Below are 16,679 nucleotides of genomic sequence, written 5' to 3'. Positions count from 1 at the left end.
GGCCTCACTGTGCAGCCCTAGCTATCCTGGAACTTGCTCTGTAGACCAGGCTGACCTGAACTCACAGAGATCCGCCTGCCTCTGCCCCCAAGTGCTGGGATTACAGGCACACACCACCATGCCTAAACATTTCTAATATGTCCAAATCATGTTCTGCCAAATTATCCCTAAGACTTTTCTTTCCTCTCTCCATTAGGCAAAGTGAAAGAAACTAAAAAGACTCAGGTGAAATGACCAGAGACAGTAGGTACTTAAACATACACCCTGTCTTGTTTAGTGTGCCCAATGTAAAGAAAGATCTCTGTTTCATCTTCTGTTACATCCCTAGGGCAGTGCCTTGCATACAGGTGATCACACTTCCTGAATAAAGGCTCATAGCAGGGAGATTGAACTAAATGCTGTTGTTGCTCTCATCTTTTTCCAGATGATGAAACAGAGATAAGCAACTTTCTCATTGTTCACAGCTAACAGTGAATAAACAGGAAGCCAGGGGGTAGTGGTGCACATTTTAACCCCAGCACTCAGGAGGTAGAGGCAGCAGATCTCTGTGAGTGTGAGGCCAGTCCGGTCTACAGAGTGAGTTCCAGGTTAGCCAGGGCTACACAGAGAGACCCTGTCTCCAAACAAACAAACAAACACACACACACACAACACAGCAGCTCACATAACCTGCACCTGATAAACAGAGACCCACAGTTCATGAGAAGTGTCCAGAGGACAAAGCAGGAAGTCGCTGTTCCTCCCGCAGTGATCTCTGCTTCCTCTGGGAAGTAACAAGTGATCAGGGATAGAAAGTGAAGTCTTGGCTTGAGCAGATGAGTGTAGTGGAAGGCGGCCTGCCTCCACGCATGAAGCCCTGGGTTTTATCTGCAGCACCATGAGCACACACATACACATAGACACACACATCACATATATATACACACCACATACACCCCCCGACACATATATACACATACACCACATACATGCACACACACTCACCACACACACACACACTCACCACACAAACACACACATACACACTTTCCACCTATACAATTACCAAAATAAATTACTATACACATTGTATACGTGGTGCTAGGGATAAAAAATATGTAGTGTAAGTATGTTATATACGTGTGTGTGTGTGTATGTGTGTGTGTGTGTGTGTGTAAATAGATACAAATCTTTTTGAAAACAGTGGGGAATGAAAGCTTACATTGTCTAACACTGTTGCTGATAGCATTTAAAAGCATGGAGAATCTAGCAGAATCTGCCTAGAATTTCCCTGCTTTCCATTGCCAGGGCCCCTGTATTTGCCAAATGCTTAAGTACATATTGAAATCTAGGGTTCTTTGTCAGGGTTCTCAACAGACCAGCAAAAAAAAAAGCTCTTATGCCAGCCGGGCAGTGGTGGTGCATGCCTTTAATCCCAGCACTTGGGAGGCAGAGCCAGGCGGATCTCTGTGAGTTCGAGGCCAGCCTGGTCTACAGAGTAAGATCCAGGACCAGCACCAAAAACTACTCAGAGAAACCCTGTCTCGAGAAAACAAAAAAAAAAAAAACAACAAAACAAAACAAAACAAAAAAAAGCTCTCTATGCCTTTGCCAAATCTAATACTTGAGGCCTTAAGTTCTTTACAGAGGCTGGGTAGCTGGGAGAAAGGTAAGTAGATAAAAGCCAGGGAACTCTCTACTCGGGCAGTCAGGGTGATTACATCATGCCATCGTAACATTGGATTAAGTTTCACCTCACAAACAGAACGATAGTGTACAAGGATATAAAGATGCTCTGGCCAGTCAGCAATTTGCCTGAACTGAGAAGGTCACATCAGTGCTAAGGATTGCACCTAGAAAATCAGAGAATAAAGAAGAGACAACCGGGTAGAACCCAGCCCCAACTGTGGAAATAGGCCAGCATTAAGGGCAGCTATGAAGTGAGGGGGAAAGAAAAGAGGAAATGGAGAGGTGGGGAGAGCCATGCTAGAAATACAGGATCAACTTCTTGACTCTGGGAAGTCTTCCATTACTAAGAAGGAGGCCACAGAGATAACGTTATTTGACGTGCTATTTGGGGAGTGTACTTACCAGCTGCTGTTCTCAGGGAGCGATGTGGTTGATTATGTTTGAACAAAGGATAACTGAAGGAACACACACATTTTGGCTGCAAAACATGTACGTTATTACATGTTTGAAAATAGCGAACACAAACCTATCAACGAGAAAACAAAACAAAAAAAGCATTTATAAATCCTCGGAGGCTGGGAGTAAAGCTCATCGGCAGTGTGTGCCCCACATGCAGAAAGCTGTGGGTTCACCCCACACCCTCCCAATAAGAGTACAAACTATTTTAACGGCTGTTTAAGTACACACTGAAATCCGTTCCGTTCTGTTTTAGGCTGATATTCATGTCAATATTGAATCACCTAGGCAAATTCAGAATACCCAGCAGCAGGAACAATCAAACAGATGGAACTAATTATTTTCTAAATTGCTTCTGTCCCAGCAATCAAAGGAACTCAAACTCTACCACAGAGAAAACATGAGCATAAGTCATACTACACCCACTGAGGCACACAAGTTTGTATGTTTAAGACACTGTCCCCAATTCCTTACACTTCAGTGAGTGGATATGCTTCAGTTGCAAGAATCCCCTGAAGGAAATCTGGGACTCAGTGGCAAGGCACTCAACTGGTATTCCTAAGCCCCGAGTTCATCCTAGGACCGCAGAAACAAACCAACCAACCAATGACAAAAGCTTCTCAGCCATTGTTAGCATTTAAGACAATGAAAAACACTTACACATCTAAAAGTTTTGTTTTTCCTCTTGGTACTGGGGGCTGAACCCATGGCTTGTTGGTACACTTTGTCTCTAAGGAGCCCAGATGGCTTTCTTTCTTTCTTTTTAAGAGATATTCCCTTTTATTTTATGTGTCTGAGTGTTTGCCTACAGGTATAATATGTGTACTATGTGCATGCCTGTTGCCCAGAGAAGCCAAAAGAGGGTGTTGAATCCTCTGGAGTTACAAATAGTTGTGAGCTGCCATGTGGGAATCGAAACCCAGTCCTCTGGAAGAGCAGCCAGTGCTCTTAACTGCAGAACTATTCTCCAGCACACTCACTGGTTTCTTATGCTAATTTATAGATAACTCTGTTAACTACTTTGTATAATGCCTTAGTATGATAGGCCTAAGTACATTCAACTTAATATATCAAAACCTAAATGTCCTTAACTTATAATTTATTCTTAATCTTTCAATGTTATTAATATCCTATAACAACCTCCCCTTTTAAAGTACAATAATTTCTAGCCTGTTTTTGAGAATACTGTTATGTATTTAAAACTTACATTTATATAGAAGGAATTTTTGCTTAGAGAACATCACATTAGTTGTGTACATTAGTTATCTGCAGTGTGGCAACAGGTCTCCCTGTGCTGCCCACATTAGTCTTAAACATTGGGGTTCAAGTGATCTTCCTGCCTCAGCTCCCAGAGAGTTGGGACCATAAGCACAAGCTACCACACTTACAAGTCATATTTTAATATGTATTTATAAGTAAGGGTTTTATTCTTCTTCTAATAGTAAGCAATATAAAATCAAAAGTCTGACTATGGAATGTATTTAAGTTTATAATTTTAAAAATTATTTATTTTATTTTATGTGTATTAGTGTTTTGCCTGCATGTATGTCTGTGTGTCACATGTGTGCCTGGTACCTATAGAGGACAGAAGAGCAGGTTGGATCCCCCTTACTGGAGTAAAGGATGGTTGTGAGCCACCACACGGGTGCTGAGAACCAAACTCAGTCCTCTTTGAGAGCAGTAAGTGCTCTTAACTGCTGAGCAATCTCTCCAGCCCCTCTATTTAAATTCTTAAGTGGTAGTTATTTCTGATTTCTGAAGGCACAGAAAAACTGAGGGTTTCTTTCTTAAATTACATATCCTGTCTTTACCTTAAAGAACTCATCCTAAATTACCTTTCCCCCATGTGTATGTGTGCACATGCATGTGTTTACATGTTCACATACGTATGTGAACATGCACACGGAGGCCTGAGGTTGACATTGACTGTCTTTCTTGATGGCAGTCCACCTGATATACTTTAGCAGGGTTTCTCACGGGACCCAGGGCTCACCACTGCAGTTAGTCTGGCTAGCCATCTTGCTCTGGGGATTCCCTGTCTGCCTCCCACATGTGGGGATTACAGGCAGCTCCCCATTCCCACCTGATAATTCACTTTTATAACTTTAGCGTGTGTGTGTGTGTGTGTGTGTGTGTGTGTGTGTGTGTCTATAGTGAGTGTGTAATGTGAGTGCACACGAGTGGAGGTCAGAGGACAACTTTTAGGAGTCAGCACTTCTGTCCTTCCGCCTTGTTTTGAGGCAGGGTCTCTCTTGCTGTTTCTGCCCTGCTGCATACTCCCAGCTAGCTGGCCAGCAAGCTCCTGCGCCATTCTCCATCTCTGCCTCCCATTTATCCACGGGAGTCCTGGGATTACAGATGTGCGTGATCTCATCCAGCTTTTGACTCGGGTTCCGGTGATCCAACTCAGGTCCCCAGGCCTGTGTGGCAAGTGCCTCTCCCCACAGATCCATCTCCCCAGTCTCTAGTGCCTATATTTAATTCCTATGGAGAGTAATAGTTAGGAACTACAAAGCCTAACTAAAATCATTTAAGTTGACAGCTCAAAACTGAGCAGATAGTGACCGGACTCTCTTCTCCAAATGCCCAGTTTTGTTTGTCTTTCCTTTTTCCTTCAGTGTTCTCAACCCTGGCTCTTGGTCAACAAAAAAGAAATAATCACCTCTGCTTCTTCAGATAAAAAAAAAAGTAGAGATGCCTAATGAAAATTATGAAGTATACGAATTTATCTTGATTTAAATAATACACTTCACACTTTAAAACCTTTAAAGAACATTTACCTACAGAAGGCTCTCCCTTCAACAACACAGCTCTTAGACCACGGGTCACCAACTGCCCAGTTAGAATGCACTGAGTGCTTCCTTACTATGCACCAGGGACTTGAAGTTTTCATAAACACTGCCTTCTCTCCAGCTCACACTGTCTCCTGGAAGAGGCACACTATTACCCTCCCATGAGAAGTTGACGGAAGAGGTGAAGTTATTTGTCCAAGGTCATATTGCAATTAAGGGATGAAATCAGGCTTTGAAGACAAGTAAACCTCATGTCAAAGCTTAGGCTCTTCCTAACACATCATGTTGCCAGGAGAAAGAATCCTTTCTTTCCAAGGTATGATGTAGGAGAAACAATTCTTTCTTTCTCCCAGGCATGGTCATGTATGCTCTTATTATTTGTAATAAGAAATTAAGCCAAAAAACATCAAAATAAAAAATAAAAGAAAGAAAGAAACCCAAAACAAAATGAAAGAGAAGTGGGGGAGGTGAGCTTGACCTTGGAGAAAATTTCAATTGGGCCTTGCGCAGTAAGTATGAATACTAAAGAGCAGAAGGGTACTTCTAAGGCACAGGAAGTGGTGTGAACACAGAAACTGCAGCAAGAATCTGATCCGCATGGCTGCAGGAGCAGCGAGTGGCTTGCTCTGGCTTGATCAGATCTGTAAAAGAAAGCAGTGCACACTCAAGACGGTTGCTGGGTTATCGTGAGTGTCAGGATAAGGAGTGGGAATGTATGCTTTGGGGTCACATTACAGACAGGTTAGAAAACAGTCTGCTTAGCTCAGGGGCTGGGTTACTATAGATAGGTAAAGTCTGGAGAGAAAAGAAAGACCCAGGCGGACAGACACATGGAACACAGGCCCCTGAAGCCGATCAACAAGGACCGAAAATGGCAACTGAGTTGCCATGGGCTTTGTGTGATTAACAGCAGCTGGATGGCTTTGAAGAGAAAGAGGAGAGATTAAAAATCAGCAAAAGTGAAGAGACTAAAAGGCAATAGAAAGGAGGAAACCTGAGGAGACATCCCCTTCCCCTCCCCCATAGAATCACGCTAGTTAAGAACGGGAAGGGAGGGGTTAGTTTTCCTCCAAACAGTGCAAAGTGATAGAAAGAGACTGGCTTTTTTTTTTTTTTTTTTTTTTTTTTTTTTTAAGATATTATGTAGCCCTAGGGTGCTGGAACTCCCTGGGTAGATGAGGCTGTTCTCACTCACAGAAATCTGCCTCTGCCTCTCAAGCTCTGGGACTAAAAGCATGTGCTATCATGCCCAGAAAAGCCTCGGATTTTAAAGGGCATACTGCGGAGCTTTATATTTCAGGCACTGATGCATGACTCCTAGGGAAGCAGAAACCCGACACAGCAAGACCCCATGCATATGAATAATTTATCACAGGCACTAAGATAAAAGAGCAAAACAAAAACCTCTTCTACTGAGTCATGAGCAATACTTAAAAAACACAATTCTGTTGAGATTATCTAGCCCAACGTGCCTGAGGTAATTCCAATTTATACCTAGTGATTCATTATTATCAATAATTTAGTATCTACAACTAGAAAAAAAAAGAGGGAGGTGAAGATTTTTAGCTGACTAACATAATAAAGAAGTAAATAAATAAGCTCAAATTCCTTAGTCTTTTGAACAGGAGGACAAATCCCATTGAAAAATATAACACAGTGAGACGGTCCAGTGAGTAAAGGCTGCCGACCCTGAGAAAGTGAGTTCGATCCCTAGGACCCAAGTAGTGGAATGAGAAAACTGACTCCTGCAACTTGTCCTGTGATTTCCACGTGAACATCATGATACTTGTGTGTTCTCCCACACACACAGCAAATAAATAACCATAAAAAAATTTAAATTCAATGGTGCACAGTTGACTAAATTAGGAACCAAATGTATGATTCCTAGCGAAGCAGGAAACTAGACATAAAACCCCTTGCATAGGATTGATTTATCACAGGTACTAAGCCCCCTCCCTTAAAAGTGTTTGTGTAAGATAAAAAAGCAAAGAACTAAACAAATGCTGAGTGTGGTGGCGCACACCTTCAATCTCAGCACTCAGGAGGCAGAGGCAGGCGAAGCTCTGTGAGTTCAAGGCCAGCCTGGTCTTCAAATAGAGAGTGCCATGACAGCCAGGGCTGTTACACAGAGAAACTGTCTTGAAAAACAAAAACTTCTTTTACTGAGTCACTCAACAAATATTTATGTGCTCTCACAGTGTGCAGAATACTGGGGTTACATATAGAAGGAAACACATGCGATTCCTGCCCACATGCAATGGCTAGTTATGGTAGTGACTGTAATTGGCCCTCATCACCTCATAGGCAGTGGCACTATTAAGGTATGGCTGTTGGAGGGGGTGTGGCCTTGTTGGAGGAAGTGTGTCCCTGTGGGGGCAGGCTTTGAGGTTTCCTATGCTCAGGATACTGCCCAGTGTCTCAGTCGACTTCCTGTTGCCTGCAAGATGCAGGACTCTCAGCTACTCTTGCAGCACCACCTCTGTCTGCACGCCGCCATGCTCCCGGTCACGATGATGATGGACTGAACCTCTGAACTGTAAGCCACTCCAATGAAACATTTCCTCTGTAAGAGCTGCTGTGGTCATGGTGTCTTTCACAGCAATAGAAACCCTAACTAAGACACTAGTAGAATGAAAGGTAAAATGAAACACACAGGTCATTAACACTGCTACAACAGGGTGTGCTAAGCGAACCTCTGGAGAGAGTTAGTCTGAAGTAAGACTGCAGACTGAGTGGGAGTCACCCAGGAGATGAGAAGTGCTGCAGATGAGGCAAGAGTCTTCAAGACAGAGGAAATATATGAGCAAAGGTCTGGACTCAAGAGAGCACAGTGTGTGCTCAACTCCTTGTTTCAGAGTTCTCATGCAGATTAGTGGGCAACAAGTGAGCGTGGTTGGAGTTGGGGCTTGAATGAGTAATGTGTGTTTGTGTGTGAAAAGTGTTACTTTTATTCTAATCTTATTTCATTGATGATTATAATTAATGCCCAGTAAAGTGGTAGATTGAAAAAAAAATTGTATTATTTTCACCGAAAATGGATTGTACTGGCAATCATCATGTTAAGTGAAATAAACTATACTCACAAAGGCAGATATAGAATTTTGTCTCATAAGCCAGGTGGTGGTGGCACACGCCTTAAATCCCAGCACTTGGGAGGCAGAGGCAGGCAGATGTTTGAGTTTGGGGCCAGCCTGGTCTACAAAGTGAGTTCCAGGACATCCAGAGAAACCATGTCCTGAAAAAAACAAAAAACAAAAACAAAAAATGGGGGCATGAAACTAGAAGAGGAACAATTAAGGATGTGGAAAGGGAAATCAAAAAGGTGGGTAAGAAGATAATAAAGTGTAGAATGGACAGGTTTTTAATAAAGAATGAAAGCCTAAGAGGCTGGAGAAGCCAGATTATAAATTTCCTAGGCCATGTGGTTTGTGGGCATTTTAAAAAGAGTTGTCTTAAGCAAGCACATGGCATGATCTTATTTAATAAGTTCATTATGGCTAGCCTATGGGAAATGAACTACAAAAGGAGCAGATCAGAGGCAAGAACCCCAATTAGGAAAGACTAAGACACCTGCAATTAAGAGTGAGGTGGTGAGTAGTGACTAGATTTCTTCAGAGTTAGAAGGCAGAATCAAGAGAAACAGGTTTGAGAGTCTATTCTGGAGTCCAGAGTCTGCATCCTTGAGGCATTATGGCACACTGTGAGATGGCTGAAGGCTAGCTTTTCCAAGCTCCCTTGTGCTGGCTGTAGCCAAGTAACACTGTTCCAGTTGTTTAAGTCAGCCTCCTTCCTCCTTCCAGGGAGTTGTTGCAGCTCCCTTATGGCCATATGAGAAAGGTCAAAAGGAACTGATGAAACGTCAGCCCTGACCATGACAGTCACATATGTCAGCTGTCAGCTGTATGCATAGATGATGTCCTGTTCATTCACTGGATTTGTGTTACTTGCAATGGAAAAACACCTCATATCATGCAATGGGAGGTCTCTTGGACAGTAGACTATATGAGCCTTCCATAGACCCAGTTGGAAGACTAGGGAACATCAGGAAACCATTAACACAGCTGGTGACTATATCCAAAGGAGTGGAAGAGAGAATGCAGGAAAAGTGCAGAGGGCCAAAGCCAGCGTTTTTAGAAAGGAAGCTGTCATACATCACTTAATGACAGCACTGTGAGAACTCCATCATTTGATGATTTAGTCTATGTGCATACCTTATGCTTACACAAACCAAACGGCTTAGCTTATTACCTACCTAAGCTATATGCTAGCTCTTATGCTGCAAACCTGTATAGCATGTTACTCTGCTGAACACTGTAGGCAACTGTAACACCATTGTGTCTGTGTATCTACACACATCAGAACATGGAAAAGGTCACAGGAAGTGTTCAGATCTGTCATTAATCTTATGGGACCACCATTGACCGGAAAGTCTTTGAGAAGCATATGACTGTATTTAAAACAGTATCTGGAAGCTGGAGAAAGAGGGCAGTGGAACCAAACAGCAAAGGATGTAGGAAGAATAATATTGGGAAGCCGGTGTCTCAGAAGTCAAGAACCGAGGGCTCTCAAAAGAAGAGTCGCTAATAATGCATCCTCTCTACTGCTGGCTACCCCCTCCTTCCCCTTCACACTCTCCTTACTCACTGCCCTCCAGGAATTCCTCTCTGAGCCCCACTCCTCCACAGGGGCCGCCCCCACAGGCCACTGTAGCTCTGAGCACTTGTCCCGTAGTAGTTCTTCTCTGATGTGTTCTAAAGCCGTGGCTTTCTGTCTTTCCCGGCTTGCCTCTCCCCTGTTCTCCTCCACTAGATTACAATCTCAGGAGGAAAGGGATGGTGTCTGTCCGTGTTGTATTTATATCCCCAGTGCCCAGTACATACAGCAGGCTGGGAAAGGGTTTTGTGAGATCAGGAGGCCACCACTGCAGAAATATCTGGGGAAATGGGAAAAGTGGGTATTCAAGAAGTTATAGAATTAGGAAGAAACAGAATATTTTATGGGATACATCCACTGTTGTTGCTTAAGGCTTGTGAGTAGGGGAAACTGCCGGCAAACGGAGGTGGTAATCAATGATAAAAAGTTGGAACGGCATGGTTGGACCAAGGAGAGAAGGACAGACAGCTCTGAGTGTATCTCAAGCTAGAGGGTACAGTTTCCTTTCCCCTTCTCTTCCTCTCCACTGAAAATTGCCTGAGGTCAGGTTAACAGTGCCCACGTCAGGCGCGTGGTGTGTACACAATAAATCCGGAAAGAATGTAGCTCCGTGTCTGCAGTGCCTATGACATTGCCTGCCATCAAGGCGCTCAAGCAAAGGTAAGCAGGTGAAAGGCAGGGATGTGGGTACCGCTGCGGAGAACGGTATTTGCCCAGGTTAAGAGCAGGGAGTTTGTTTCCAGCCTGGCTGGCGCGCCGCCTTCGCTGCCCTTCTGTTTGCATGCATCTTTCCACCACTTACTCACAGGACGCGTGGCACTCGAAGAAGAAGAAAGCAACGCCCCACTCCAGGTGACATCTAGTAAATCACTCCTTCCGAACGAACCTCAGACCCACTCGACCCTGCTTACCAGTCTGACAGCACTCCAGCTCCAGCTCCAGGTCCCCAGCACGCGCGCTGCAGCCATCTTACTCCGGAAATAGCCACCAGCCGCCCGGGAGACGCCTCCTCCGAGCGACCAATCCCGAGACGCGAGACGCACCTCCCTGAGCGGCCAATGGGAGCGAAGGAACGAGCCTCCCACCCGGCAGCCAACCAGGGCGCGGGGCGGGGCCGGTTGCAGCCCCAAGGCTCTGTGGAAGAGGATTGGGGGAGAGGGTAGACGTGGGGAGGAGGGCGACTCAAAAGGCCATGTGATGCTGAGTATGTACGCGCGCACCAACAATCATCTTTTTAGTTCAGATAATGGAGAGAAATCACGTTTAGGGCTGCAGACATGGCTCTTGCAGAGGACGAGGGTTCAATCTCTAGCACCCAAATAAGGTGGCTCATAACCTCCTGCAACTCCAGTTCCAGGGGATCCGATGCCCTCTTCTGACCATCTCTAGCACCTACATGCATGTGTGAAACGCACACACTCAGGTGCACACACACATATATCATCATCATCATCATTAATTAATTAAGGGCACACAAGAAAGGGCACACATTGAAGACCTGAGCTGTCAGTAGCAAAATGTCCTTCCTGGTGTTGCGCTGTAACTACACTGAAGGCAGAATAACAGAATGTTTCTATATTTTGTATCAACGTTCTGAAGTACAACTTTTTCATAAGTCCATGTTGGAACGTTTCTCCATGACTAGCATTTCTTCCTCCTGTGTAGTGTCCTTGAGGTTGTCAAAATTGGCTTCTCACATCTAAAATACACATGCCGTCACACTGTCTTTCAGTCTTAGAGAATGTACTCAGATGCAGAGCCTAGCATAAGAAATGAGTCACAAACTTATAAGCCTGAATTGCTTTGCCTCTTGAGGAAATGTCAAATTGAGCACACATGGAATGGTAAAGAGAACATCGAAAACCCAGCACTGTGAGGGTGCTCCTGGGAGGGAAGTCAGAGATACAGTATTGTGAATCAAAGGCCAGTCAGCCTGAACTACATGGTGAGATCCATTCTTTAAAAACAAAACAAAGAGGGAGAGAGAATGAGAGGGAACCAGAGCTTTCTCTAATAGGTGGTGTATATATACATGTATACATCTGTATAAATGTCCAGAGACATTCAAGTGTTTTTGCTTCTTAAAAATCTGCACCGATGTCTAAGGGATTCGAGAGAATAAAATGGGAGGAAGCAGGGGCAATGTTTCCTTAGCACTGGAAAGTCAGTGGTTGTGAACAAAATCTCAGGTTTTCCACACTTGTTTAACTTCACACAGATGCACTATTTTTGCCTGTCAGTATAACACATGTACTGTAGGCAGTAAGTATAAATCATTGCCTTTATCAGAAAGTCTGCAATAGCTGGATGTGCTGGCACATGCCTTTAATCCCAGCCCTAGGGAGGCAGAAGCGGGTGTATCTTTGTGAGTTTGAGGCCAGCCTTGTCAACAAAGTGAGTTCCAGGACAGCCAGGGATGTTACACAAAGAAATCCCGTCTCTATACACTAGCCCCCTCAAAAATAATCTGCAATAATCAAAAGAACTTAATTTTTAAAACTTTTCGCATTAAACTTTTTATTGGCACACTGAATAGACTTGATAATCCCACATGCTCCTGCTTATGTGAGAGGCAATAGTTGTTCCTATGAAGTTATTCGCTTCTGACTAACAACTGTGTTAACTTTCTTCCTTTTGGGTTTCTCTTAATTGTATCTTATTTTCAGGAAACAACTAGGTTACTTCTTTCCTTTATCATCATATCTCTCAGGAGACACTGTTTCCATATTTGATCGTGTTCTTATCTTTCTTTGTAGTGGTGTTTTGGAACCTAGTCACTAGATCCGAATGGGGTGTCTCTAACAAGCACCAAGTGATGCAATTCTGGACTAGTCAACAGTGTTTTGCTTAATAAGACCAAGAGGAAGAGAAGGACCAAGGGAGGGCGGAAGGGAGACAGAAAGAGGCAGGGACTGAACCTATGGTCTTGTACAAGCTAAGCAAGTATTCTACCACGACCATTGAGCCTCATCCCCAGCTACCTGCCTGTCTATCTACTATTTTTATTTTGAGACAGGATCTCTATAAGCTATCTGGGTGGCCTTGAACTTATAAGTCTGCTTTCCCAGTCTGGTTAGTAGCTGGGATTACAGGCCTGCACCATCAATCCTAGCTTTAAAAAAAAAAAAAAAAAAAAAAAAAAGTGGGGCGGGGCTGGAGAGATGGCTCAGCGGTTAAGAGCACTGGCTGCTCTTCCAAAGGTCCTGAGTTCAATTCCCAGCAATCACATGGTGGCTCACAACCATCTATAATGAGATATGGTGCCCTCTTCTGGCCTGCAGGCATACATATAGGCAGAACACTGTATACATAATAAATAAATAAAAATCTTTTTAAAAAAAAGTGGAATTTTGAGACAGATAATGTTTATCTTCAGCTTTAACTTAGATAATTCTATATTGCTTTGCAATGTGATTGGACAAAATAACTCATATAATAGCTTTATGTGGGAGTATTCGTTGTTTCTCATATTTGACAGACTTAAAATATTTATGGTGCTAATTTAAAGTTCCTTAATTATCAATAAAGTTGAGCAGTTTTAACATGCTTGTTGGTTCTTTCTTTTTTCTCTTTTGGTTTTTTGAGACAATATCACTGGGTAGCCATGGTGTCCTAGAACTGGTATGTACATCAAGCTCCCAGAAATCTACCTGTCTTTGTTGATTAAGGGCATGTGTCACCCACACCTACCCTGACTACTGAGTTTTCAAGTGCTTCCTTCATGCTTTTAGCCTGTTTCCTCTCTGTTGTTTGTATTCCTTTTTTTTTTTTTTTTTTTTTTTTTTGACAGGGTTTCATGTAGCACCCGTTCCTTGAATACTCACCATTGTGGCAAAAATGACCTGTTGTCTTGCCAGGGCACCTCTACCAACTGGGCTCCACCCCAGACTTCTTGGTGATTTTTCCTGCTGACTTGAATAGGAGCTTGCTAAACTATGCAATAACTTCTGTAAAACTGAGACATAGTGCTGTTTTAGTTTGACAATTTCCAGTTCTCATATACACAATAACCTGAAAGCTCTAACTTCAATGATTTTGTGGGTTTTTTGGTGTTAGCTATTTTTTTTGGGGGGGGGGTTCGAGACAGGGTTTCTCTGTAGCTTTGGAGCCTGTCCTGGACTAGCTCTGTAGACCAGGCTGGCCTCGAACTCACAGAGATCCACCTGCCTCTGCCTCCCGAGTGCTGGGATTACAGGCGTGTGCCACCACCGCCCGAGCCCTGGGCGCGCCAACGGACCCGGCTTTTTTTTTTTTTTTTTTTTTTTTTTTTTTAAAATAACATTGGTGTTATTTCTGCTTTGGGACTGTAGTAAATAATGCTGTTTCTGAACATTTAGACAAAAGCTTTTGTGCAGACATCCTTCCTTCCTTTTTCGAGACAGCATTTCTCCATGTAGCCCTGGCCATCCTGGAACTGGCTCTGTAGACCAGGCTGGCCTGGAACTCAGACTCCCCTGCCTCTGCCTCCCAGTGCACCACTGCTGCCCAGCTGTATAGATATGTTTAACTTCTGCCAGGGACAGAATTACTAAAGGCCCAGGTAATACAGCGTTTAACCTTTTGAGAGTTTGCCAGGCTGTGTGTCAAAGGGACTGTATCATTGTGCATTCCCATCCACAGTAGTTCATGAAGATTCTCTGGTTTCTCCACATCCTTAAACACTGGTCCTTATGAGTCATCCTGGTAGGTTTCACACACTGTTTCATGATGGCTTTGATTTCTATCTACCTGATGGCATAGCTTTTTTTTTTTTTTTAAGGTTTATTTATTTATTGTGCATACAATGTTCTGTCTGCATGTCAGAAGAGGGCACCAGATCTCATTATAGATGGCTGTGAGCCACCATGTGGTTGCTGGGAATTGAACTCAGGACCTCTGGAAGAGCAGCCTGTGCTCTTAACCTCTGAGCCATCTCTCCAGCCCACTTTTTTTTTAAACATAATGTAGCTTCTATTTTGACTGTTTTTAGTCAATGACAATGCTTTTTATATTTAAGTCTAATGCCAGTTGTATTTATTTATTTATTTAGTTATTTGAGACAAGAGCTCATGGAGTCAAGGTGTTGTGGGGTATTCACCAGAGAGGACTGCTCAGACTTGGGTTTAAGTCAACAGAAAGTCTGCAGCAAATGCCACTTTCCTTACCTTTTCTTAATCACAAAAATAGGAGAATTTCATGGCCTGTGAGCTTCTTCTCTATGCCCTCTTCCAGTCATTCCCAGACTAACCCTGGGGCAGCTACTATCTTTTCTTATGTAAGTAGCTGCTGATCCACCCAGATGGGATCCTTAGAAAGCAGGGATACAGGGTCAGCATGATACTTTTCAGCAACTTCTTATTCCCTTTGGAGTATTTTGTATCAACAATCTTTCTTTCTTTAAATTTTTTTCCCCAGACAGGGTTTCTCTGTCTAGCCCTGGCTGTCCTGGAACTTCCTGTAGACCAGACTAGCCTTGAGCTCAGAGCTCTGCCTGCCTCTGCCTCCCCAGTGCTGGGATTTAGGGGTGCACCACCACACCCAGCTAGTGTTTCAACAGCCTTAACTCTATCAGTTTGTCTGAACTTATGCTTTTACTCCAAATAGAGATCAGGGAATTCACTTTTGTCAGCCACATCTCGACTTACGTTGTTTTGTTTTCCTATGTAATGTTTACAATTTCTCAGCTCATCATTTTTTACTGTGTCTCAGACTTTCCTTCTGGGATGATTTTTGTTTCTGAAGTGCATATTTTTTTTTTCTTTTTTGGTTTTTGAGACAAGGTTTCTCTGTGTACCTCTGGCTGTCATGGAACTTGCTCTGTAGACCAGGCTGACCTCAAACTCAGAGATCCCTGCCTTTGTCAAGTGTTGTGATTAAAGGCATGCACTACCAAGCCTGACTGTACATCTGTTCTTTTGAAATTCATTTAGAATGCATATGTAGAGCTGGACCTGGATCGCTTATTAGTCAAAGACAGGAACACCAACCCTGCAGCTTTTATTGTGGTCATTAGCATAGCACTCTACAAGCTTATTATTATTATTATTATTATTATTATTATTATTATTATAAGAGTTATTAGGGTCAGAGCTTATTCCCTGGAAGCCCTAACAAGCCAGGCTCAGCCTCTTATCTTCAATAAGCCATTTTGCCATTTTAAGAGACTAAGAGGGGAGAGGGGAGGGGGAGCGGAGATGAAAATGGGAGAGAGAGAGATTTATTCATTCATTGTGGCCACATTTGGGTGAGATAAGGAATAAGAAAATCCAAAGACCCCACTATGGTGGTTTGAAAAAAATGGCCCCCAAAGAGGGTGGCACTATTAGGAGGTGTGGCCTTATTGGAGGAAGTGTGTCACTGTGGGGGCGGGCTTTGGATTCTCCTATGCTCAAGCTACTCCCAGTGTCACAGCCCACTTCCTGCTGCCTTCTGATCAAGATATATCTAGCGCCATGTCTGCCTGCATGCCACCATTCTCCCTGCCACGATGACCGAACCTCTGACCTGTAAGTTGCCATCTCAATTAAATGTTTTCCTTTATAAGCATTCCCATGGTCGTGGTGTCTCTTCACAGCAACAGAAACCCCAACTAAGACATCCCCCAAGTCCATTTTTGTGGTTTTGGTTTGAAGTAGAAGGTCGGAAGTGCATATAGCTAAGCAGTCCCACCAAGGTGTGGTCCTGCCCATCACTGGTGCAACATGGTCTCTCCCGCAGGGTGGTCTGACAAGTTGTCCAGACAAGTTCTCTCTCTGGCTGGCATGAGGCTATAGTCTCCTTTTTCCAGCATGAGACTCCTGGGAAAATCCTAGTTCCAAATGTCTCTGTAGACTTTACCCATTCCTGCAAGGTCGGTTACAATATTATCTATAGTTTCTTGGCTGGTTTCTACACCTTACTTCTGTCTTGTCCACTTCCTTCTACCACCAAAAGAAGCTAGAATGGCGCAAACAGATTCAGCAGGAGTGAGAAATTAGAAAGCACAAGTTGGAGCGGAGACTGCAGCTCTTTGGTAGAGTGTTTGGCATGCAAGAAACCTCAACATCAGTCCCCAGAACTGTGATAAATAAATAAAAATAAAAAGGATAATGTAGCTAGAGTTTTCCTGCCTTTCCCACAGTCAGGACAAAT

The 16,679-nt window shown here is 43.5% G+C and overlaps 1 protein-coding gene across 1 annotated transcript in view; it reads right to left on the bottom strand.

Annotated features, from left to right (window-relative positions):
• Positions 1-10,581, bottom strand: part of Dbt (dihydrolipoamide branched chain transacylase E2) — a 37,927-nt gene extending 27,346 nt beyond the window's left edge. Inside the window, exons 1-2 of the mRNA XM_028890150.2 lie at positions 10,481-10,581; positions 2,071-2,194 (exon numbers count right to left, since the gene is read on the bottom strand). Coding sequence (XP_028745983.1) covers positions 2,071-2,194; positions 10,481-10,537 — 181 coding nt within the window. The 5' untranslated portion in view covers positions 10,538-10,581. The remainder of the gene's footprint in view (positions 1-2,070; positions 2,195-10,480) is intronic.
• Between the last annotated feature and the right edge of the window lie 6,098 nt (positions 10,582-16,679).

This window comes from Peromyscus leucopus, chromosome 6 (assembly GCF_004664715.2).
Source record: "Peromyscus leucopus breed LL Stock chromosome 6, UCI_PerLeu_2.1, whole genome shotgun sequence".
Classification (NCBI taxonomy): Eukaryota; Metazoa; Chordata; class Mammalia; order Rodentia; family Cricetidae; genus Peromyscus; species Peromyscus leucopus.
This window is presented reverse-complemented; position numbering and strand designations above follow the sequence as displayed.